The sequence below is a fragment of the Cnephaeus nilssonii genome (genome assembly GCF_951640355.1).
Source record: "Cnephaeus nilssonii genome assembly, chromosome: 14".
Lineage (NCBI taxonomy): Eukaryota > Metazoa > Chordata > Mammalia > Chiroptera > Vespertilionidae > Cnephaeus > Cnephaeus nilssonii.
Window position 1 is genome coordinate 18,777,937 of NC_137085.1, and position 25,036 is coordinate 18,802,972.

Genomic DNA, 25,036 nt, shown 5'->3' on the forward strand with positions numbered 1-25,036 from the left:
TCAATCACTCGCTATGACATGCACTGACCACCAGGGGGCGGCGGGGAGCTGAGGGAGTGAGGGAAGGGGGAGGCACAGAGGCGGGAACCTGATCGGCCCTGATTGCTGGCCAGGCCTAGGGACCCTACCCAGGCACGAATTCCGTGCATTGGGCCTCTAGTGTACTAATAAAAATGAGAGCCTCGCCCAGGCGACCTATGAACCAGGTTCAGTTCCCGGTGAGGGCACATGCCCGGGTGGCAGGCTCTATCCCCTGTGTGGGCTGTGCAGGAGGCAGCAGACCAATGATTCCCTCATCATTGATGTTTCTATCTCTCCCTCTCCATTCCTCTCTGAAATCAATACAAAAAATTTTAAAAATAAAAATGAAAACCTAAGAGCCACTTGCAAAGCTTGAGTTTTGCCATTTGTCCTACCTTCTCTTTGACCTTGGAGTCTGCCTACCTCATCCAGAGGCACCTGCAGTATTCGGTGGGTCCTTTCAGAGATTCTGGCTTCTATCGAGGGCAGCTGGGGACCACATAGCAAAAGGGGCACCCCACCAGCTACGATGCTTTCTTGGTTCCAAATGAGCAAGAAGCAGATCCTGCCACACAGAAGTAGAGGCCAAGGGCACTGGATGCCGCCGGCTACTCAGTCCTCTGACCTCCCTCCCACAGTCAAACGAAAAGCCATCGTTTATAAAAACACAACACACACTGGGTTTTAATGAGAAAATAATTGTATACTTGCATTGAATGCCTCACAATCACTATAAAACCGAAGCAGAGGAATGACATCTCAGTGGTTAACATACACAGGAGAGCCGGATACAGAGTCTAATATTCAAACACAGTATTGCTGCTTTTGCCCCCTCCTCAAAAAAAAAAAAAAAAGTCATTTGGGTAAAGAGCAACACAAAATCAAAATTGGCAGCTCACTCACTGAATGCTTAGAATTCAGGAAATTGGTTGTCACTAAAATTGGATATAGTCACCATCTCTAAACATGTAAGCTATTCTTTTTTCAATACATAGTTTAATTACATCCATTTTTAGTTGAAAAAAATGTTTGCTTATCTGTCTTCAGAGACAAGAGCCAACACTGTTGTAGTGTTCCTTGTTATGCTTGTGTGTGTGTGTGTTGTGTATATATGTGGACACTGATCAATATACTGCTTCTATGTCATTGTCTAGGGTGGGCAGCATGCACGGGTGGAAAGAGGCAAAGGAAATTGCATTGTGTCATCTGAGTAGAGCACAGCCTGGCCTCCGGCCACTGACAGACCCGGTTTCCATAATTTCTGGGTGAGAAAGCCAAGGCTTGTCAGTAGTTACTCAGCTGCGGAGGGAAGTCTATAAACACTGCTGAACGGAATAACTTTCAGGAAAGCCTTTAACATCTAAGGAATCTAAACATCTGTTCTAGTCGAGATGAGCAAGCTTGCGTACTACTTGGGGGCAGGGATGTGGATGGGAGGCCACGTTTCCCACCAGCCTCTTCCTCCCGGAGGATGCGGCAGGAATGGCTCTCCTCCCGGGCTCTGTTACATCTTCAGAAAGTTAAATAGGGGTTCATCGGGGATCCCAGAGCCTAGCGCAGTGCTATGTACAAAGCAGGGGCCCAATGTTGCTTGAATGAGTACAAAAACTCAAGAGCGCAGAGAAAATCTGGCTCTCCCCAGGGAATTTACACGTTCGTGGGATTCCAGGTGAGTGGAGGGAGGAGATAGACAACAGTTATCTGTGGGAGGCAGTGGGAGGGAATGGATACATGCCAGAGAGGAGGGGGCCACCGTTAAACAGCCATGTGACCGCGGGCTGTCATGGAAACTCTGCATTTGCTGCCTGATCTACACATGGAGCTCGGACCAAAGGACTCAGTGCGGTAAGTGCCTCTGGCCCAACCAGCCAAAGACCAAGGTGTCTGCCTCTGAAGTGGCCCCGTGGCTGTGTGGTCTACAGCCTTCCTTTCAGCTGCAAACCCTCTTCTCGGATGTGGGCTGGAAGTAGGTACACGGGATTCCTTCACATCAGAACAAATATCTCCAGCTAAGCCCCGAGGACGGCTTCCTCTTGCGAAAGATGGGGAGGTCGTTCAGATCATGTCTAGGGTCCTAGCCGGATCCCGAGTCAGCTCCGGCCCGTGTCTGGTGCTGCCCACAGCAGCACTCTGCTCCTCTCCACTCTCGCCAGCGGCCGCCCCAAGCTGCCCACCCACCTGTGTTCATCTGCGAGCCTGCCTTGGCGACACGGGACATCATTGGGCAAAGCATCCTTCCTGGTTGTCCCCTGTCACCTGACAGGACTTCTAACCTAACCCAGATCTCATTTTCCCGAGGATGTCTATCTCCGTGCCAGCTTCCCCCACTCCAAAATTAATTTCTTGCCACAGGGGTATTATTGGTCTGGTGCCCCCAGGGGTGGGCACATGTTGAATATTCACTTGGAATATTCAAGAGCAGGATTCATACAAAGATGGCACCAACTGCCCATGGGTAGAATGTGGCTTCAAACTGCAGGCTCCCTTGGCAGTCTCCAAGGATCCTTGTACATGACCCGGCAGTTCCCATTTTCCTTGGTGCCCACTACTTGTCTGTGAATCAACTTCCCCCTAAGTCAACACTAGTCTAATAAAAGGAACAAAGATAATGTGCACAACATCTACATACAAATTTTGTGGAATTGCTACTCATCAGAATAACATATTAGAGCTTATGACACATTATAAAAACAAAAATGAATTTTAGTGAGGTCTGACTTCATTATTGCTTATTTGTTAAAAACCACAGTTTTAAAACAAAAGGAAAAAAAAAAAAAAGAATGCTGGTCAGGTTTTTTTCTCATGGCCAGAACGGAACATTTTCTCATCCAGAAATGTAGGGCACTCAGTTATGGAGCGCCCCTGTCACATTGCTTCCAATGACAGAGAGAGTAAGGCTGGCATCCTCTACAGTATGCTCAGCGTGAATGCAAAGCATGAGAATAGATACGGTACTTTCCTACACGTCAAGTTACAAAACTGCCCCAAACTCTGCAACTGTGCCTCATGCAAATACCACGTTAGGTCAGTTTACAATGACAAATACTGCATCAGTTCGGTGCCTCTATGTCCCTTTTCATAAAAAAGGAATCCTCACTCACTCCTGACGCTGGCTAACAGCTTTGGAGGAAATCACTGTACACCCTGTCCCATGATCATTCTGGAATTTTAATCCTGACACACACACACACACTCTTACTCATGAGCATACACACTTCACACCCACGCACAGAGGTAGGTGAGTGTGTGTGTACACAGGCACACACACACTCACACACACCGTCTTTAGCGTTTGTAGCTGAAATGTCTAGTCTATATTTTTCTGTATCATCCTGAAAAACACCGGCTGCTCAACAAAAATATCTCTTACTTCCTTATTTTCCCCGCTTTTTCTCCCTCCCTTCTCTCTCTACCTTCATGACCTTTCTTTAATGTTTCATTTCTGATTGATCCAAAATAATTTCCCATTCTTCCTACCACCCCTAAGGTCCACTTTATGATATACTAGTAAAATATAAACCCCTTTTCATGTCTTGTCATCTCCCTCTCTAAGGCAGAGTTTGCCCTTTTTCAATTGTTGCCATTCTAAAAATACCCCTACCCTCTTGAACCAGATGTTCAATGTGTACAGGCTTTATACATGGATACATTTCCCCATCCCATCATAAAAATAGTTGTTGTCCACTAAATATAGTTCTCATAGGAAGAAACATAATCATGAAAATGTGTTCTAACCTGCAGATCAGTCAATAGCATAAGCAGACGAGATCCTAAAGCTAAAATAATCCATTTGGTTTGGCTTTCTCCCCCTTTCTCAACCTCCTCATGTAGAACAGATTGTGTTTTGCAATATGAAGAAACATTGTCTTAAAAATAGGGATTTTTATGTATTGCGATCATTAATTGCTCCCGATTAAAAACAAGGAAATGTAAGATAAATGGACTCATCATTGCCTCTTCTCAGCAAGGAGAGAAACAGGATTCATGTTATGGCTGCTGGAGTCGATGGAGTTCACCCGACACCTCTGATGCTGAGCGGCAGGCGGGCCCCGGGTGCAGAGGCATCTGTGCCTGTAGATTGCACCAGCCTGGGCCCCCTGCTCTCCAGTGGCCCCATCGCCATTGCGTTGCCTCCCACTCAGCCAGGCTGGTCTCAGTTCTGCCTGGAACAACCATGGTGATTTGCTTGTCACTTCTTTGTCCTTTGGAGCAGTTGTGGATTGGTCCAAATCCAGGCGGTTCTCTGAGCCACAAAAAAAAAAAAAATCCTTTCTCTGGTGACTCCTGGGTGTTAGAGTTTGATGGGTGGACTTCTTTTTTCACTTTATGGTTCATCGTTGCAGCTTCTGGTCTAGGGAAGGATTGCTGAGTTTGTTTGCACTTTAATAAATATTCCATTAAAATGCTGTGATGTGTGGATGGCTTGGCTTCTTGGTAACCCAAGCACGCATGAAGCTTCCTGGGTGGAAGGAAGTTTATTATTCATTGTCCTCCTCCTCCTGGTTGGCATAGATCCCCGCCTCCCAGCGCAAGGCCAATGCGCTCTTCCTTCGATTAACCCGTGTGGCCTCAAGGACCTGAAGAGAGAGGGGAAAATATTACGCAGAGTTCATGATGTTAATTATGTATACAAACCAATTTCTCCATTGTTTTTTTTTTTCCTCCTTGCCCGCTCAATAGCATCTAATGAGGGGGAAGTAAGAGTGCCCTTTCCGCTGGGAGGTAGGAGGAAACACAGGGGGGTGGGAGGTTTTGGGTGTGCACTCTAAGCCAAAGTCCCTTTGCTATTTGACCGATAGTTAGTAATATAGATGACTAATTTTCCTGAAACATTCTGCAAGTTTCTTTGAACGAGACTTGACTGTATCAAGTCTTCAGATGGGTGCTGTCTGACAGAAATACCCTGTACCTGGGCCATCCAGTTGGGTAGCCACCAGCCACCCACGGCACCCAGCACTTGAAATAGGCCGGGTGTGGCCGAGGAACTAAATATTTAATTTTAATTAATTTTCATTGAAATATCCTCACAGAGCTAGTAGTGACAGCACAGCTCTAGACTGCCTTAGTCACATTGCAAACAAGCAAACTAGAGAACAATGCCAAACCACTGGGCCAGTGTGGACTCAATCCATTAGGCTTTGTGGATCTATATAAGCTGTGATCATATTTACATCATGAAAGCCTACTTTGGTATAATTAAGCTTCAAGGAGACATTAAGGGGGGGGGGGGCGGGGAGAGGAGAGCTTTTCAGGCCAATGAAAAGCAACCTGAGCATTTTGATGCAACTTGAGGCCGTAGGTGCTTAATAAGTGAGATGAAAGGTGACAACATCAAGGACTAGTCAGCTCACCACCATCAGGGTAGGGCCTCCCTCCCTAGAATAGTCTGTGGGCTCCTGAGCAGGGGGGGTTGCGGGGGGGGGGGGAATCACTTCTGGCTTTGGTTTGATCAGGATAAGACCCAGCTGAATAACATGTAGGTTGCCAACATGTGAGAAATGGTCGAGTACGTGACACTCCACCCAAAGCATGCCCATTCAAGCCAGCCAGCTCAACTGCTGTGGCATTAGCTTAGGGTGTGAAGTTTCTGATTTTAAAGAAAAGTCCAGCAGAGCCAACCCTGGTTGATAATCCAAACAGCAAGGAAGGCTTTGCTTATTCTAAGAACGATCATTTTGACAGCGACAGTGACAAATGAACCGACTTCCCGGAGCGTCAGTGTGCTTTCCTCTCGGAAGCCTCCCTCAGTCCTCCCAGCAGGGACAACTGGACTTGACATGTAGGACATAGTCTGTTACGCACATAAGCCATGCCATACAGTGTTTTGTGTGTAAGCATATCATGGCCACTTAATATCTAAGAATAAGGAATCAGTAGGAAAAAGCATGCTTTCAAATGTGTTATAGTTATAAGTAGAGGATTCTTCTGGGCAGTGCATGGTCACATGGTTTTGAGCAGCAGTGCTGGAGCGGAATTGGAAGTCCTGAGCTTTATTTCCAGCTCTGGAGCACGTTGTTCTTATTCCTGGTATCTGGTGCCTCAACTTTCTTCATCTGCAAAATGGACACCCACCACTGCCCTGTGCCATAGGCTTTCTCAGGAGGCAGTGCTGACTCTGAAGCCCAGGCAGGTCGAGGTGTACACCCTCGTGACTGTGTCACCTTGGGAAAGTTTGCCCTCATGCCTCAGTTCCCTTGTATGTATAATGGGAACAATAAAAAATACAGTATAGAGTTGGCCTGAGGAATAAATGAGGCACCATATGGGAAGCATTTAGCAATAGCTCCCAGTATATAGTAAGTTCTCAAACAATAATTATTTCTATCATCGTGTGAAGGGAATTCATAAACTATAGAGTGGTAATCAAATCTAAGGCATTTTTTATAAGGATCTCTACCCTGTGCAAACTGGCCATCTGTTCACCTCGCACATACACACTGAGAGGTGTACCTGAAAGCTAAAAAATACATCTAAGGTTCTGAAAACCAGTTAGACATTGAGAAAAGTACATGTGATGATATTCTCAATATTCATTTTATACCTGATGAAAGGAAATTGCTGACAATCATCAGCTTATGTATCTAGTTAATTATAATTATTTTGCTAAATAGGGAGATTTAAAGTATACTGTGCTATGATTAGCACAACCAATATGAAGGCTAATTTTCAATGTGTAGCAAATGTGAGGCTATGTAAGCCCTATAACCAGTACTTATGTTTCTAATACGGAGAGAAGTTCTCCTATAGGTGCACAAAGAGATATGGATGATATCATCCAGCAAAGCATTGTTGGTAGCAGCAATAAAAAATTTTCTAGAACAAGAAACAACCTACATTTCCATCACTAGGAGGGTGAATAAACAGTGACATGTTCATTCAATGGAATACTATACAGCAGTTATGAGTGACCTAGAACCATAAAAATCAAGATAGACACATCTAAAAACAATGCAGACAAAACAGGAAGGAGTGGAGGATACTACAATATGATGTCATTTATAGGAAGTTCTAAAACATGCAAAATCAGAACATATTATTTACATATATATCTAGTGTAAGTATAAAAACATGCATGAAATCGATGAACACCAAACTCAAAAATAACTACCTCTCAGGAGAGAAAGGGGAACTGGGAGAAATCACAGGAGGGGTAAGTTCTACTTGCAATATTAATTTCTTTTTAAAACATTAAGCACATATTATGAAGTGATAAGAATGGACAAAGCTGGATAGATAGACTTCATTATTTTATTATATTATGTTATTTAGCACATTCGAATGCCTGCTCCATGACATCAGGGACTGTTTTGTTGACTGCTCTCCTCTCAGAACCTACAAAAGTGCCTGATGCATAGTAGATGCTCAAAAAGCTGTTAACAGAGCAAGTGAATGAACGTGGATTCTCTCCACAGTTCTGTATATTTGAAATAATTCTTTAAAAATAAAAACAATACAATGCTGTAGAAATAAAAATACAAAATGCTTTCTCACAGGAAAGATAAAATATTAAAAAATGGGGAAAATGAAAAAATGTGCTTTTTCACAGCACAAGTTTGTTAAATCTGTATAAGAGAAAGCTGTAGCCCCATTGGCGTGGCTCAGTGGTTGAGCGTCGACTTATGAACTAGGAGGTCACGGTTCGATTCTCAGTCAGGGCACATGCCCAGGTTGTGGCTCACTCGCCAGTAGGGAGCATACGGGAGGCAACCAATCAATGAGTCTCATGATTGCTATTTCTCTCTCTCTCTCTCTCTCTTCCTCTCTGAAATCAATAACAAATATATTAAAAAATAAAAATAAAATAAAGTTGTAGGGGAAAGGAGACTTGCAGGGAAATTCAATGCGCAAAGCTTCCAAAACAAAAATACAGATTTAACAGCTGGGTGACAGGGAATCTGGATGGTTCACTTCTGGAATAACTTATCCTAAAGCGATGACACGGAGCTCCCTGGCTGTGTGTTAAGGCAAACAAAGGACTCGGTCCTCCTGAGCTGCATTGCTTTCTAACCAGACCAGGGTATATTTGCAATCAGTGCCTGAAGAAACAAAAACAGCTTCCAGCTCCATGAGCAGGGCAAGGCCTTCTCCATCCCCCCACACGGCACAGCAAAGCACAGCAGGGTGCATCGTGGTTGCGTGCACGCCAACGTGTTGAGGCAGTTCCCCCCGTTCAGAAACAACAGGAAGGAACAGATACGGAGACACACTGCTTTCTTGTCCTTCTCATTCAACCCACCAGGAAACGGCAAACCACAACCGCATGCACCTGGCCAGGCATGCAGGAAGACCAAGACAAACAAGTTGAAAAGTACCTCGGAAGTCACCTTGCAAGACAGTAACTTAGAGGTGTACTGGCAGAGAGGGAAAAGACCAGGGTTAGTACATGGCAGAGACACACTCCCAGACCGCCCCCCCCGCCCCCTGCTGGGAACCGGTACCACAGGGGGCAGACAGGAGGGCAGTAACACCAGGAGACCATTACACACCCATGCCGAGACTTGCTTCATCTGATATTAGTTTATTTAGAAATCTGTATCTTTTGGAGCAAATAGATACCCTATTATTTTTAATAAAAAATATCAGATAAGCCATACTTTGTTAATTCAAGATTTGTTGCTTCCATTTTCTGTGCTTTGAATTAACAAGATCCGCCCCCCTCCACCCCTGTTTTATAACCAGACGCCCACAGCAAGGTCTCTGAGGGCCAATTTGGATTTGCTAGAATCCGAAGCCAAAGCGCCTTTTCTCTTCTTGTAGCATCTCTGAACTCCAAGGCAGTCTTGTAGCTGTTTGTCCAAGGAAAAGGAGACCCTAACTACAGATAAAGGTGGCTCGCATGCAAGGTTTGTGGAGGTAGATTCTCTGACGCTGACCTCAGGATGCCTAGGGACCATGGACAAGTTCCTGCGAGTGGGGTGCTCACAGAGGAACTGAAACGATCCTTGAATTCCTGTAGGAGACTGAGTCACTGCAAGAAAAGCTCAGGGGGAAAAAAAAGTCCTGGTCATGGGAACTGAGAGACAAGGACCCACTTTGGGCAGCCCCCGTCAGAACTGTGGTTGTGATCTTGCATTTACACTGGTCTTTGGCATTGGTAACCACTGAGATCATAGATCTGTGATCACTGACAGTTCTGAAGTGATCAGGCTGCTGGCTAGGAGCGGATGAACTTGGAGTTCTCTTCTTTGCATCTTCCTAGGCTGTGAGCGAGAACCCAAGAGAAAGCTGGGCAGCACAGAGCCTCACTGATTGTGGGTGCGCCTTTGTGTGGAGGAACTGGAGGCAGGTGGGTTTCTTTCAACCACTCGGCGGCGGTACGGCCACAAAGGGTGTCCCAAAGGGTGTCCTTGTCTAGAAAAAAATGTGTGCCAGGAATTCTTAGCAAGGCAGTAACTGCTTGCCCCCAGCTTTGATTTAGCCCGGGGGGACGGATGAGGCCGTCTCTTATTCCAAGACAGGCAACGATGGCTGAAAGTCCTCGGCACCTATTCTCGGGGCAACAGAGAGAGAACCCAGAAAAACTCATCAAGAGCAGATCCTGTGCGAGGAGTGAGGGAGGGGCTGGATTTAGACTCAGACTAGCATCCCTTTAGCTGAGAAAGAGAAAGCAACCCCACCAAGTTCAAGGGCATCATTGACTCAACCCATCGTTGTCTGAGGCTCAGGTCAAGCGGGGGGAACAGCTGGCCAGAAAAACACTTGCCTAAATATCCTTCTTTTGCATGTCACCGAGAAACCCTTTAGAACACCGTGACTCACCAGTCCAGAATGTGCTGTGGGGAGCAGAGATGGCATCAGGCCCAGATAAGGGGACCTTTCCACAGAAGGTTTCCAGATAAGAGACACCCACAGTAAGAGCAGGCCGGCTGCCTTTGGGCGTGTGGTGTGTGCACTGCACAAAAGCACCAGGGTGGGGGAGGGGATCGGCGGGGTTGAAGCTCAGTCACCCCACTCCACTCACCTACTGTGTGGCTGGTGCAGGCTGGGTCCCCACAGAGGAAAAGGGGTGCCTTTTTAACATTCTCACAAAGGCCCTGTGCAGGCTGCTGAACAGCCCAGGGCAACTCTCCTACCCCCAAAACAGCCAAGAGGTCCCTTAGTAAGTGAGGCCTGGCTGAAGCCGCCAGCGTGGAGACACTCATTGGTGGCCATGCCATGCAGGACAAGGAAGCCAGCCCAGAGGGGTGCAAACGGTGGGCACCTGCTCTGAGATGGTAACAGGGATGGTAGATGGGGATACGTTTTTGAGAAAAGGGGCTTTTTTCTGGTCCTTCGTCATTGACTTTTTCACCAACTGCAAAATGAGCAGAATGCCTACAGTCGACTCACTGTCACGGACAGGGACTCCTGAGTGAGGTTGCATGAGAAAGTCCATGATTTAATTCTCCATCTTCTGTCCTCCTCTGAGCCCTCACCTCGTTCCCAGCAGGAGCGGAGACAGCTCAGGACCACGAAAAGCCCACCAAATGCTGTACAGTCGTCCCCCACGTCACCCCCGGCAGGGATTCCAGGCGCCAGAGGCCTCCCTGCCGATCCTGCACGTGATTTTTCACAGAGTGTGAGAAAAAGTCAGCACCCTGAGCTGGAGACAGGTCTCCAGAGACCAGTGCTGCTCCGGGGTCGGGGGGCGCCACACCTGTTTTGATGGCGAGGGACAGTTTTCGCAGGTCGCGTGGCAAAAGTCACTCATGAGCACTGCAGGTGCGGCTCCGGGGGCTTCTCTGTCTCCCCTTCCTTCTGTCCTTCATGCTCATCAATGCCCTTGTGTCTAATGTATCACAGTGCATACATCCCAGTCGCCCCATTTTGTTAAGTCTGCCTTCTCCTTAGGAAGCACAGCAAAGAAGAATTGTTTTTGTTCAATTCAGAAAGAGCTGAATTGAACAAACGTGTGGACAAGCCCATGGCTGGGTCCCGGTCATGGGTGAGGGAGTCCTCAGGGAGTTTTTGGAAGGCATATTGGCAGGTGGACCCGCCAATATTGGTGCCGGGGCGACACTGGACCCAGGTGAGCCAGGTGAGGTTCTTAGAGGCTGGAGAATCTAAGAAGCCATCGTTTGCCAGAGAACAGCGTGTGTGAATGGAGCCAGAACAGAACTACAGCTTCTAGGGGCAGGGAAGCCAGTTACACAACTCAGGCATCAAGCCACCCATCTGCTCCTACTTATTCTCCTTCTGGGATCAGAGACAACTAAGGAAGGGGCCATGGACCAGCCAGGAAAGCAAATGAAGGCTTGTTCGTTCCGGCAGGTGAACTTCAAATACTCCCCAGGGACTGACGCAGGCACAATAGCAAAGAGCCCCCCTGAACAGAAAGGTCTGGAAACGGGGTAACGGGGGCTCTGATCACATGTTTGCTTTAGAAGCAATCTGAGTATGCTTTTCCCAAATGTGGGGCTCTTAAAGGGGTCTAGGGGATTGTTGTGTGCTGTTCCTAAGAATGTTCAACAACCAACTTGGTTCTCTTGTCCTATCAGTAACGGTGAAAAGCACTTGGCCTTGGATCCAAGATCGGGGGATCGTAACCACTTGATTAGTTAGTGGGTTTCCTCCTTGTAGGACATGTTCCTTTCCTCGAGAAGAACAGACCCAGGAGGCCGCCACTTCACCGCACACATGAAGAGCAACCAGCGTATTAAAACCCCGATTCCGAGCAGCTGCCCCAGCGCCCGGGGAAAGCCAACCCGACGGGCATTCACCGGGGCGGCTGCCTGAGAGCCAGAGTTTGCACGAAAGAGGCTCCCGCCTCTGCCTATGGAAGGGGCTGGCAGCAGGCTCTTCCCTTCTGTGCGGGGTTCCCCTGCAGCCTCTGCACCTCCACACAAAGGCACCCACGAGAGACACCGAGCCGGTGCTGGGAACACACTCGCGTGGCGCCCATGCAAAGCGGTCCCATCAGTGCTCCCGTGTAAGGGGCACAAATAATTTATCATCCAAACTGGGGCGCTTTTAAGAGTGGAAGGGGAGCTATTCATAATGACACCAGGACAACGGGCTTACACCAGGGCTGTCCCAGGTAAACTGGGTGGCGTCCTCCCCAGACCCAAGCTTTTTGTGACCTACGTGTCAGCGGGGGGGAAGAGGCAGTCACCTCAGTAAGTGCTAAGAGACCGGGGCCAGCAGACTCCTAGGAGGTTGGCGTGGACCCCTCAGGCTGATCCCCGGCCCCTGGCTGTGGAACCACAGCCCTCACGTCTCTTGTGGGAGAAAGAACCCACAGAGCAGATGACTTCCTTCATGGTCAATGTGAACGGCACACGCGAAGTTCCCAGGGTTGAGGGGAGCAGGTGGCCATGTGGTTTTTAACCGTCATTTTAAATGGCTCTTTTCCTGCTAAATTGAATGCAAGGCTTGGTAACAGCCCCAAACGCACTCAGTCTTTTGAGCGCTGAGTCACATTTTGAGGGATGGCCCAGCGTAGACGTTGAAGGAATAGCATCACATAGTTCCCTAGAGAAATGAAACCCTACAGAGCGGGCAGCGATGGCAGCAAGCAGCTCCCTGGTGCCTGGGATGATTTCCTCCATCCTCCTTCCCTTCTTGCACCAAACATCCACACACTCACATGGCCAGAGGCTCCCGTGACAGTTGGCAGGAAAAAGACCGCTTCCTGGCCTGCTCCATGTTTTTGGAGAAACAAGGCAAAAATCCCAACCCCACCTCCAGGCGTGTAAAACCACACATTTGAAAATCGGCTTAGGAGCCAGTTTCCTGGCAGACAACTGTCTACACGTCGGTCACGCTACGTGCGCCCTCGGGGAAGTGGAAGAGGAAAGGAGAAGGAACTTACACTACTATCATCCATTCTCTCGCGCCTTTTAGATTTGTGTGTCTCATAGTCTTCCATGAGGGTCTGCATCAGATTCTTGGGCCGCTGGGATCCGGCAGCCTCTTCGGGAGCTAAGTCAGGCTGCGAGCTGGGGCCTTCAGGTGTGGGGGATGGAGGAGGTCTGACTTTCTCTATTTTCCCTGAAACAATACGAAGAGAACACCCTTTCTAAGCTTGTCTGCTCGTGACCGCTTTCAGAAAGAGGAGAAAACTGGCAAAAAAAGAAAAGCAAGCGCCGACATAGTGGTACCAGAACAATGGTTACGTGCAGGACATTTTGTTACAGGGATCAAAGTACGTAAGGATAATGTCACAAATCATCCAACAGGGACCTCAAGGAACCCAGTGCTCAAAAGTCAGATGGAAGAGGCCCATTGGGCAGTTGGCAAATATAGGCCAGGCAGACAGACACTGGCCCCAGTTTTGGGGACATGTCATAGATCACAGAATGAGACTGTGAGGGGACAGCGCCTTTGAGCCTTAGAGGCCCACCGCTTATAGATGAAGGAAACCGAGGTCCTGCAAAGGGAGGGTTGTGCTGAGGTCGCCGGGAGTCAGTGATGGGACCCAGGCCTCCTGGTCCCCTCACCAGGTCCTTTCTTGTCTATCAAAAGCCATCACCTACCATCTCCCCTGCCCAAGCTTCAGGCGTGGACAGTCAGTGCTGAAGGACCTTTGAAGGAGAACTAGGTTTGTTCTTCCCACGTCACCGCAGTCTTAGTAGGCCAGCTTCATTCATTTACCTTACCTGCCACGGTCCCAAAGCATTCAGGTATGAGACACCCCTGCCCAGCCCCCAAACCTTGAGGAATGCATGCCAACAAAGACAGCTTTGGTGTCATAGGAAAGGCGTGCACCAGACTTGGGAAAGGGGAGATGCGGACTTTGGAAATGCCTTACAGGAATTTTCAGGTAAGACCAGGTCAATGGTGGTGGGGTGTGGTGGCTCTAGGCACTTTCACCAAGACCTTCTGCATTCCTCCCTCTTGGGCCAGGCCCGGCCCTGACTTTGGTCCATCAGGGGGTGGGTTTTATCGCCACGGAGCCCCAAATGCACCTCTGAGAAGTTCCAATTATGCCCTTTGTGGGAGATGAAGGGTCTATGAAAAAGGAATGTGGAAAAGCACACAAAACACGTGGGACCATTCAAGTCCAAAGTTTGGAAACTGCCAAGGTTAAAGGCCAGTTTGACCCCTTCCAGGCCCAAGCTGAAGGTGACTCATCTTTCTTCATCTTCTTCCCCAGACTTTTACCTTGTCTTACAGGTGAAGTCTGGGGTCTGTGTGTCCATGGGGGCTGCTACAGCCTCTTTCTGGGCACAGCTACTTTTGATGGGAATTGAAAACCCTCCTAGAATTCAGGAAATCCAGGTTTTTATTTCATGAATTATCTGTTGTTGGACATCTAATCCTGGGCTGATCATTAAGTTCTCCCAGCTACAAAATGAGAATTTTGGAAGAAGCTGTCTGTGAAGTCCCTTCTAACGCAGATATTTTGCTGTTCTATCAAATATATCTGGCAGGGAGATCGACCCTTATTGTGTAAAGAAAAAGCATGGCTCTCACATTTGACAATTAGGTGGAAAGTTGTTCTTCATACACAGAACAGGGCACTTTATCTGCAAGAGGTACCTTTACACTAGTAACTTAGGGAAACTCGTCGTCTTGATCTAAATTACCCAAGGCATTTACAAAAAGTCTTTTGACACTAACAGCAAGGTAAAAAATATTTCAGATTTATCATGTCCGCTAGCAAGGATTTCCAGTTTTTATTAGGGAATGCAATAATGGCTCCGCATTGAATGCATTAAACTTTTATCGAGATTTTACCACCCCCTCGTCCCTATCCTTCCTTCCTTCCTAACACTGAAATATTTTAAAGCAATCAGGTAATATTACCTCTGCATACTTAAGATAGGTCTCTATAATTTCAGATTGACCCTTTCAATGAAGGTTTGAGAAACGCTTTGGCACAGAGGTGAGCACGCAAGGCCTGGAGCCAGCCTGCTTGGGCCTGAATCCACTGCTTAGTAGCCCAATAACCCTGGGCAAGTCACTTACTGTCTTTCTACCCCAGGTCCCTCATCTGTAAAGTGAGCGTGGTAAGAGGAACCTACCCCATACACTTGGGATAAGGACTAAGTTAATATTTAGAACAGCAGGCATTCAATTTACCCAGTTACTATTTATTTGGAATCTCAAAGAATAACGTCCCTAGAACGAGAAAGAGCAATTTTGTGGGTATTGTGCAAAAAACGTTTGCAATTCTTCTAGAACTAGAAATAAACACCAAATCGCCGAGGTTGGTCGGCATTATTTTCCAATTGACCTCTTTAGTGTCCACATTATCTCCCATCAACCTCTCCCTCAGCATTAAACTTCTAGAAAGCATAGTCTGTATTCCCTGCCTTCACCGTTTCACACACACCACACTCAGGCCTCTGCTTTAGGCACTTTTTAAAATATTTCTGTGAAAGCCGTTTTCACATGCTGACTTGTATCACATCTGGTTGTTTAAGTTTCTCTTCTCAAGTAAGCTGCAAAGTCACCTAAGGATAGGGACCATCTCAATCATTTATGAACCCCTTAGCTCATCTGGATATAAACTGCATAAGGCAGGGCCTTGTCTGTCCCGGGCACTGCTGGATCCCAGCACCCACTGTGGTAGGACCTCACGTTTGCTGAATGAACCATTGAGGATATTATGAAATACACATAGCAGCCACTTAATTCAATGCTTGCGGATGGGGACAGAATTCCCAATGGAGAATCTGAGGAAAGCATTTAAATGTCTTCACCAAAGCACATGAACTCAAACAATTTTGGTCTACAGAACCACAGGCTCAATGGCTTTGAAGTAATCACCACCACATGTAAATGGCATTTTATTAACAGGCTTCACGTCACTTGATCCTCACAATAACCTTGGGATGTAGTCAGGGTGGATGCCAGGACGTCTGTGAACGGTTTAGACCATGGAGGCTCAGACGTTAATGCCAGGCCAAGTTACGTTAGCTGTTAGCAATCAGAGTTAGGTCTGGTCTGGAACCCAAATCATGTTGATTATGGCTAAATGACATTGATGGATGTAGGCTGAAAGAGAATTGCAAAGAGGGCAAAGGGTTAGTATAGAGAAGTGGTCAACCATTAAACATTAGAGACATGCCTGCTTATGTCTTTGTATTCTAGACTTATATCTTTGTACTGGTCCCTAGAGCAAGTTTTACCATTAACACTAGAGGGCGCATGAGTAACAGCAAAGAAAGACTGGTTTAGCAGGTTTAGAGCAGCTGCTTCCAAAGAGAAAGTAGTTGAGAGGTTTCAAATAGCCAAGCCCACATCAAAGCCTCCAGAAGAGCTGTCGGGTCCCCAAAGAAAGGAGACACTGCGCCCCATCCCCTTGGCCAGGCTTCTCTGCTGGGCCCTGTGATCTGCAACCCCTACCCCCCCCCCCCCCCGCCCCTATCCCCATTATGGCTCAAACCATGCATTGGAATTCTGTGTCATGTTAGGAATTACACAGACAGCTACGAAGCTGTAGAGGGACCTGTTCCACACCCACCTTCTTCCTCAGAAGTCTACAGCCAACAGTCCTGGCAATTAGGATGGTGAAAAGCGTCTAATGTTCTTCCCGCCTTGGGACACCCCAGACACCACCATTGTTTGGGGCTCTGGGATCATTACGTGAATGTGACCCCAATGGTCTGTGCCTCAGGCCTGGAGAGTCTAGCTCATCCTTGTCTATGGTCTCAGGGACCCTAGAAATTTCTTAGCCCTGAGGACATACCCTGTTAGGATCCCCAAATAGTGATGGGTCATCTCCGGTGCTCGTGGTCATGCATCTACCCAGCCCTTCCCCAGTACCTCCAGGCTCCATCCCCCACTGGCCTCATCAAAACTTGCTCTCATTCTTGTTTATTCACCTGGTGAATGGCTCAATAGCTGACGACAGCTGAAAGTGAGCTCTATTTTCAATGACAAACATCCTGGGCTGAACACTCTACAAAACAGCTCTCCTGAAGGACCCCAGTCTTGGTCCCTGGGAAGCAACATGAATGGAAAGTGTCACACAGACTCAGGGCAGACCAGGTGGTCTTAGCCAAAGGCTGACACCTGATGTTGACAGAGCAGGGAGCAGGGACCACACCTGAGCTCTATGACAAGAGGAACCAGCAGAACAAAGCTAGGCTGGAATTCTGAGGGGAGGGCAGAACACAATTTCCAGTTAATTTTATAAACATGATTTTGCTCAAACTACTGCACCTAGAGTGATTTTAGACTTTAGCTTTTCAAGGTGTTTGAGGGTGAGCAGCTCCTCTTGGCTGGGATGATTGCAGAGCCGTGTCTCCAAAGCTATGTCCAAAGCTAAGTTTTGTAAGATAGCACTCAACGCGGCAAACAGAGTCACTGGCCACAGAGGCCTGGGAAACAGCGCCGGTTAAAGAAAGCTTTAACCACGAGAGGGAGATTTCTTTGCCAGAGGGCTTCACCAAGGTTTTAGTGCTAATATGTTTGGGAATCTCCAATTCAAGGATGGGTGGATGGCATTTCTCACAGGTATGTAACCAGAGAGCCTCACTTCATAGAATCCCTATTACAACCTAAGGAAACGTCCGTGGAATACCGTTTTCTAGTTTATACCAAACCAGCTCCCAAGGAACTTCACTAGTTCAGCAAATAAGTGTGGGCCTCAAACTTTCACCATTGCGTTTTTCAATAATTACATACGTGAAAACAACCAGGATATCTGACTATAGGTCGGGGAATGGTTAAAGTGATATGGCTCATTTATATGATGCAATATATAGCTAGCCATTACAAATCACGTTTTAGTCAGATTTAGAAAAAGAGTTAGGGACATGGGACACTATTCAAAATATATAAAGAGAGAAAAACAAAAACAAAAAACAAACAGGTTACAAAATCAGATGTATTGCAGTTGTTTTAAGAGTGCAGGCTCCAGACCTGGACTTCCTGGGATTAAACCCGGGTTCGCCTCTGATTAGTTGTGAGAAAGAAAGCAAAAGAGTATGCATGACACATGGTACAAACCCCATCAGCCTGAGGTGAACAAAAGTAGGCAGGATAATGGCTTTCACAAAGTTGCCTAAACCCTAATCCCCCAAATTTGTGAATATGTCGCCTTATGCGGCAAAAGGACTTTGCAAACATGATTAAGTTAAAGGCTTTGAGTTAGGAAGACTATCCTAGATTTTCCTGTTAGGCTTGATGTAATCACAAGGGGGGGGGGGAGAGAGAGAGAGAGAGAGAGAGAGAGAGAGAGAGAGAGAGAGAGAGAGAGAGAGAGAGAGAGAGAAATACATCTGTGTTGTTTTAAGCCGCTGTATTTGTGGTAATTTGTCACAGCAGCAATAGGAAACGAATACAAATGTAAACCCAATATGACCTTCATGCATATATGTGCACGGAACAAAACAAGGCAGGCAATGGGTTAGCACTGAGAGCCACTTTGACTTTAGCATTATTCTCCCAATTTTTTTTCCTACAATATGGATGAATTAATTTTAAAATATAGTCACGCTCAGAAAAGTAGAGAGAGCTGCTCGCTTTAACCTTCGCGAACCAGACAGATCCACAAGCCTCCCCATGTCACCAGGCAGCACGCACAGGAGAGCTGCTGAGCTGACCCTCCGCGGGGCCTCCGAGCAGCAGGGCCTGGCACAGCGGCCCTCTCCGGCTGCAGCACTGAGAGGCAGACCCAGGAGCAGAGAACTTCACCCCAAATCAGTAAGTGCTCGGGTGGAAGAGAACACTAGGAAATATGAATTTGCGTTTCCTGTTTATTTATTAGGAACAGTTAAAGCACTTCGGGGCCTGAGAAAGCAAGCCATGCCTTGGCTGGAGTTCTGGACTTCCCAAGCATGACCGATTTCCCTGGGGCATCCGTGACAGGCCGCGCTGGCGAGGCAGGGAGAAAAATCCGCGGTCCTCCCACCCAAGGGAACCTGAGCGAGGGCTGCATGTCCTCAGAACACAGCTGTTGCCACCCCTGTTGGCCCAAACACGCCTCCTGTAGGAACAGGACTCCATTCTAAAGAGCCAAGAATGTGGCTTCCAAAAGTTGAGAAAATTAATTTGGTCAAACATGAGGATTTTGGTGATTATTATATTCCATGGTGTCTTGAGATCTTAAATCAAAGAGCCTTTGTTTCTACACTTTTTCAAAAGCAAAGAAAAAGCCAGCACCCACTCATTTAAAAAACAAACGGAAGCGAACAAAGACGCCCACCAGATGACATGCCTGGGCCCAGGCCTCCTTCCACGATGACCTTTCTTTACGCGGCCCTGGGGCGAGGTTGCAAACATCAAAAATGGCCCACAGGTCATTGAAATGAGCTCAGAGAGAAATGAGCTCAGACTTGCATTTGCAATTTCATTTCCCCTCAGTCAAAGGGAAGATCCTGCTGTCAGACCCCGAGTGTGTGTGTGGGTATGGGTGTGGGTGTGAGTGTGAGTGTGGGTGTGGGTGTGAGTGTGTGTGTGTGTGTGTGGGTGTGAGTGTGGGTGTGGGTGTGTGTGTGAGTGTGTGTGTGTGTGTGTGTGGGTGTGAGTGTGGGTGTGTGTGTGGGTATGGGTGTGGGTGTGAGTGTGAGTGTGGGTGTGTGTGTGAGTGTGGGTGTGGGTGTGAGTGTGTGTGTGGGGGTGTGTGTGGGTGTGAGTGTGGGTGTGTGTGTGTGTGGGTGTGAGTGTGTGTGTGAGTGTGTGTGTGAGTGTGTGTGTGTGTGTGGGTGTGTGAGTGTGAGTGTGGGTGTGTGTGTGTGTGTGTGTGGGTGTGTGTGAGTGTGGGTGTGGGTGTGAGTGTGTGTGGGTATGGGTGTGGGTGTGGGTATGGGTGTGTGTGTGTGGGTGTGGGTGTGAGTGTGGGTGTGGGTGTGGGTGTGGGTGTGCGTGTGCGTGGCTTGTGCACTGGCAGCTGTGACCCCCACTCTGAGAGCCGGTCCCTGTCCTTTCATCTGAAGGCCCAGCGGTGGGAGAACATGGTGTTCTGAATCCTCACATTAGAAGCCGAGCTCAGAAATGAGAAATACCCTGCCTGGAGAAACATCCAAATAGCATTACCTAAAGGTCAGTGGGGTGTTGGTGAGCCGCTGATTGGGTCCTTCTTTATGAACAAAACTGGAAGATGCAAATGCTAGAAGGAAAGCGTTCTGCTTCCCGGGGGAAGCTGAGAACAGAAAACATTTCATTGAAACAGAAAGCGTAAAAAGTGGCCCGGCCGGCCGGCATGGCTCAGTGGTTGAGGGTCGACCTATGAACCAGGAGGTCATGGTTCGATTCCCAGTCGGGGCACAAGCTTGGATTGCAGGCTCAATCGCCAGTAGGGGGCATGTAGGAGGCAGCCGATCAATGATTCTCTCTCATCATTGATGCTTCTCTCTCTCTCTCTCCCTCTCCCTATATTCTCTAAAATCAGTAAATATATATATATTTAAAAGCATGAAAATCGTGGTAAATACTAATTCCCTTTCCAAATCTTTTTGTTAAACACATCTCTACCAACAGGGTGGGCTTGGCTGTGTGAAGATTACTCCTCATAAAAGGAGGAAATGTTTTTATGGTAATACTTGTCATTTTATTGTCACCCAATGCACTCAATGATAGACTTTGTTTTTTTTTAAATCATAGTTGGCTATTGAAAACTAATTCCTGAACTTAGATTTTGTAAGAGAAACTTTAATTCTAAGTAACAGTGAAAAAAAATCCCATCCAGAAAGCAATGTTATAATGCATATCCTGCCATTAATTTCTCCTGCAGTGGCAGGAGAGTGACTCATAAGTAATCCTGCTAGGGTGGTCTCTGCCTTTTCTTAAAACATATCGGTAACTAACAACAACCACAACCATAGTAACTCTGTTTGGGAGCCTTTTGTGTGCCAGGCACTGTCCAAACTGATTGATGTGGCTGGTACCATTTTATTCCCATTTTACTGGCGAGGAAACTGAGGTTTAGACAGCTATGAAGCAGTGGAGTCAGGATTTGAGCTTTAGATAGAATTCCAGAGGAGTGGCTGTCACATTTAGGTCCGTAATTTTCTTTGACCAGCTTTTTCACCGAAAGTGTGAATTTCTATCTGAATAATGGAGGCTAGCTCTCACGTCAGATGCATACACGTTTTGGGAAACCTCTGATGCTTACCTTCAAGCTCACGAGAAATACATTACACAAAATATAAACGTATCCTTTGGGGATCTAATGGACTGTCCTTCACATTCTCCACTCCACCACCCGTGCAGCAGCTTCTTCACAAGATCAAACGGATCTGAAATGCCAGTCTCCGTAGGGAACACAGCACTCACCACGTCTGGTGAGAGGCACACTCATATCCTGCCCTGAACTCCCGCAGTCACAGGGACATCCTGTTCCCCAGCCTGGCTTTGATTAGCTCACATTTCTTACCAGGCGTAAAGCAGGGATCTTGCAAGAATTCGGTCCTTTGATTCATCTTTTTCTTTCTCAGCTCAAGACTGCATCTCTCTTTGCATGTGGTTAAGTCTGACTTCTCAGAAGCCAATCTCCTAACTTGGTACGTGGGGTAAAAGGCAAGCCACAGGGACACCATGGGGTGTCCCCAGCAAGGGATAAGCCCCCTGGGAGCCAACCCAGACCCCTGGATATATCAGAAGACCCAGCACAATGAGCAGTGACAACAGCACCCACTCACAGAAGAGAATTATACTGGTGAGAAATGTGCATTTTCCAAAGTTCTACTTCCCAGAAGCCACGAGCACAGTGTTGTCACGGAAGAAAGGACGGGGGGCCCTCTCGGGAGTGAGGCTGCAGCTTCAACCAGGGCAGTCGCCCTTTTCAAACCACTGAGTGGAACGTCCAAAAAGAACTGTGAATTCTGTAATCTGAGAAGTCCTGATTCATTACATTTCATTTCATTCATTCACCCCTGGCTTCCCTCTGCTTCCCTCTAGCCTTTTCTTACCCATTCCTTCCCAAATAGCATTGTTTTAAAAAATGAACATATTTTGGGGGCTCAGATAAATAAAATTCAGGGAGTTTCTGGTCCAAGCAGAAGGATCAATCTCAAAGAGCTAAAGACCACCAGTAAACTAATTCAGGGGACCTCGGCCCCACTCTCAACACATTCGGTGAATGGAGTAAACACTTATCCCTGCTCGTCCGCAAATTAAGAAATGGATTCCTTGCTTGAGTACCCAGTGCTTTCAAAGACTTCAGGGAATGAGCCTGTGAGGAGCGGATGGCTGCGCTTCCTCCTGGGGAATGAACTTTCAGAAAGAACTCGGAACAACCAGGCCAGACGCTGGGCTGCTGTGGGCTGTGCTAGTCCCTCCGCCATCGCTCAGATCTTTGGGCAGCACCAGCAATTTGGCCTATTGGAATTTGGAGCATTGGGATTTAGTTCTAAACAAAAACACAAAAACAAACAAAACAACAACAACAACAACAACAACAAAGGAACCATTCTGGGTCACTGGGATACCACTGTCTCATGACCTCTTGAAGCAAACTCATCCACCCTGGCCACTGTGAGCAGAGGATTCCAGAGCCACAGGAGAAAGACCGAGAAAATGCAGGGGCCAGGCCTTAGCCCCGGGAGAGGGCAGAGGGAAACAGCGCAATCACTGTAGGTGGGAGAGGGGAGCTGTTATCACACACCTCATGGGCCTCAAGGGCATGGGGCAGGTCCAGCAGAGGGCAAGAAAGGGTGTAGCCAAAATACAGACTCTGGAGTCAAATGAACCTAGGGTTGAACCTGGCTCTGCTGGGTGACCTCGGCCAAGTTACTTAATCTCTCTGGGCTCTATATTAATTTTTAGAAAAGAAAATACTATTCCAGGTCCACGATCCCTCATGCACAATTCCAAACTCCAGAGAAAGCTCTGAAAACCAAGTTTTGTCATAAATTATTTGGCAGCAAAACCTGACATGAAGCAGCATGAGGTTCTTCTTAGTCTTTATTTTTTCCACTTAACGTAACCAACTCCTCTTAAGATTTATGGTAGAAATCTAATTTCATGAGGGGTGCTGCCCCAGATTCCACCTCGGTGTGTTATGTAACAGTGTATGCATTGCATTGCTTTTCTAAGTAACAGAATATACATTTTATGGCTTTTCTAAAATAAAGTAAAAAATCTGCCCTAACCAGTTCGGCTCAGTGGATAGAGTGTCGGCCTGCAGACTGAAGGGTCCCAGGTTTGATTCCAATCAAGGACATGTACCTTGGTTGTGGGCACATCCCCAGTAGGGGGTGTGCAGGAGGCAGCTGATCGATGTTTCTCTCTCATCAATGTTTCTAACTCTCTATCCCTGTCCCTTCCTCTCTGTAAAAAATCAATAAAATATATTTTTTAAAAATCTGAATATATCTGGCCTCAAGGGTTTGGGTAATTTGTGTTAAATCACAGAGGCCTGTTGTGGGATTAAACAGAAAATGTGTGTGAAATAACTAGCATAGGTCACAGCTTTAAGATCTTGGTCAGTCATAGCCATGATTAGCCTGTGTCACCAGAGAATGTCCAGGAAATATAGTAGCAGACATACCCCTCACTGGGATACTACACATGGAACGAGTCACCAAGCTCTGCTTCATGAATATTGTGCTGACATCAACTTTTTTCCCCCTAGGACTTTTCCTTTGATATCTGAAGATAACAAAGGGGAAAGAAAAGAGACCCAGCCAATAATCTTTATAATAGAGTAACAATCATTACATGTGCATTGTAATTCAAACTGATACTAGAAGTTCAAACTCCTTGGAAATTTTATTTTTATAATATGTATATCACTATCACATCTTTCCACATATTAAAAGAGATGGACACTCTTAAGTTATGGGACTCGGTATCACACCTTCTCCTTTACCACGCTCCAATAATGTCCCACTTATCTGGCAACTTCTCTGACTTGGTAGATCAATTCAACATCTGGCATGAAAACAGAAACTATTTCAAAAACTAAACTTAAAAAAAAAAAAAAAAAGCAAACAAAAAAAAAAACTCCCTAAACTATTCACCTAGGTAACTGGGTTTCTCTGTCATGCCTAGAAGTTGGAAGTGAAACCAGGAAACCTAATAATAGACTACAGCACTAAAGTGAGAACTGTCTGCTGACACCCTAAATTTGAAAAGTCTACTAGTACACTGTTAACTCCAATACAAGGTTTGGGTTGTCCTCCCAGACTCCCTCCCTCCTCAAGGGTGTCTTCCAGCGGTAAGAGGGTTACACCTTCAAATCAGGCTTGTACACCTGCCGGAGCCCTTCCCTTACGCTCTACTTCTAAGTACCAGGCACAGGAGGCGCACGTGTGTTCATTCTTGGGAGCATGGCCTCTCACAGAACACATGTCATCCGTCAAGTTGGCGGCATGCCTTCAGAAGTGCTCATTCAGAGGAAGAGCTCAATCGAAGCTGGTGGAATGAACTCACTAAAGCAGGAAGACTTTTGAGTCCATCAGTTCATGCATGAAGGCAGGACAGCTTGGAGATGTGTAGAGATAATTACCCTTCTGAAAGTCCTCATTGGCTTCCGACCGGCCATGGGATAAAGTATAATATCTAAAACCTAAATGTTGTCTGGCTCCAATCAATTTTGCTTTGTTTTAGATTTCTTCCTCTAACCCACCCAGACCCTCTATAAACACCTCAAATGTGCCGTGTTCTCTATTCCTTTTGGGCCTGTATAGGTGCTTTTCCTACAGAAATGGTTCCTGGAATAATTTCCTGCACCCCCTGAACCTAAGCCCTCCCTCAGTTCAAAGTGGAGAAGTTTCCCAAGAAAGGAAGATTCCCTTATCCCCCAAGGAGGTGGCTTTCTGTGTTGTGTGCTTGTCTCCGTGCTTCTCTGTCATGAAATTTCCACCTCTGTTTGGGGTTGTTTTTCTTCCTGAACTCTAAGTTTCCCAAAGGCAGGAACTGCCTTGTTCACCTCTGTATGAACAAAGGTAACACAAACCCTATTTATGTAGCACTTCTTCCTTCCTTTAAACATCACACGAGAACCAATAAGAAAAAACTTCCAGATGTTTTTTCTAATAATTGTTCTTTGAAAATGACTATATCCTTTTAAAAACAGAAACCTTATCATCCTCCATCTTTGAAAGAGAGAAACTAAAAGTAGAAACATAGATTTCTCCCAAATCATTCAGAATAAAAAAGTTATTTAAACTTGGCAACTTTTCTTTAGGTTGAAAATTAT

The 25,036-nt window shown here is 46.7% G+C and overlaps 1 protein-coding gene across 8 annotated transcripts in view; it reads right to left on the bottom strand.

Annotated features, from left to right (window-relative positions):
* Positions 1-703: 703 nt before the first annotated feature.
* PALM2AKAP2 (PALM2 and AKAP2 fusion) overlaps positions 704-25,036 on the bottom strand; it is a 445,326-nt gene continuing 420,993 nt past the window's right edge. For 7 of the 8 annotated variants that reach the window (XM_079790534.1, XM_079790539.1, XM_079790536.1 and 4 more), the window contains 2 exons: positions 12,812-12,990; positions 704-4,598 (listed from right to left, as the gene is read on the bottom strand). In XM_079790534.1, coding sequence (XP_079646660.1) covers positions 4,500-4,598; positions 12,812-12,990 — 278 coding nt within the window. In that variant the 3' untranslated portion in view covers positions 704-4,499. The remainder of the gene's footprint in view (positions 4,599-12,811; positions 12,991-25,036) is intronic. The other variant, XM_079790537.1, reaches the window with a different exon arrangement.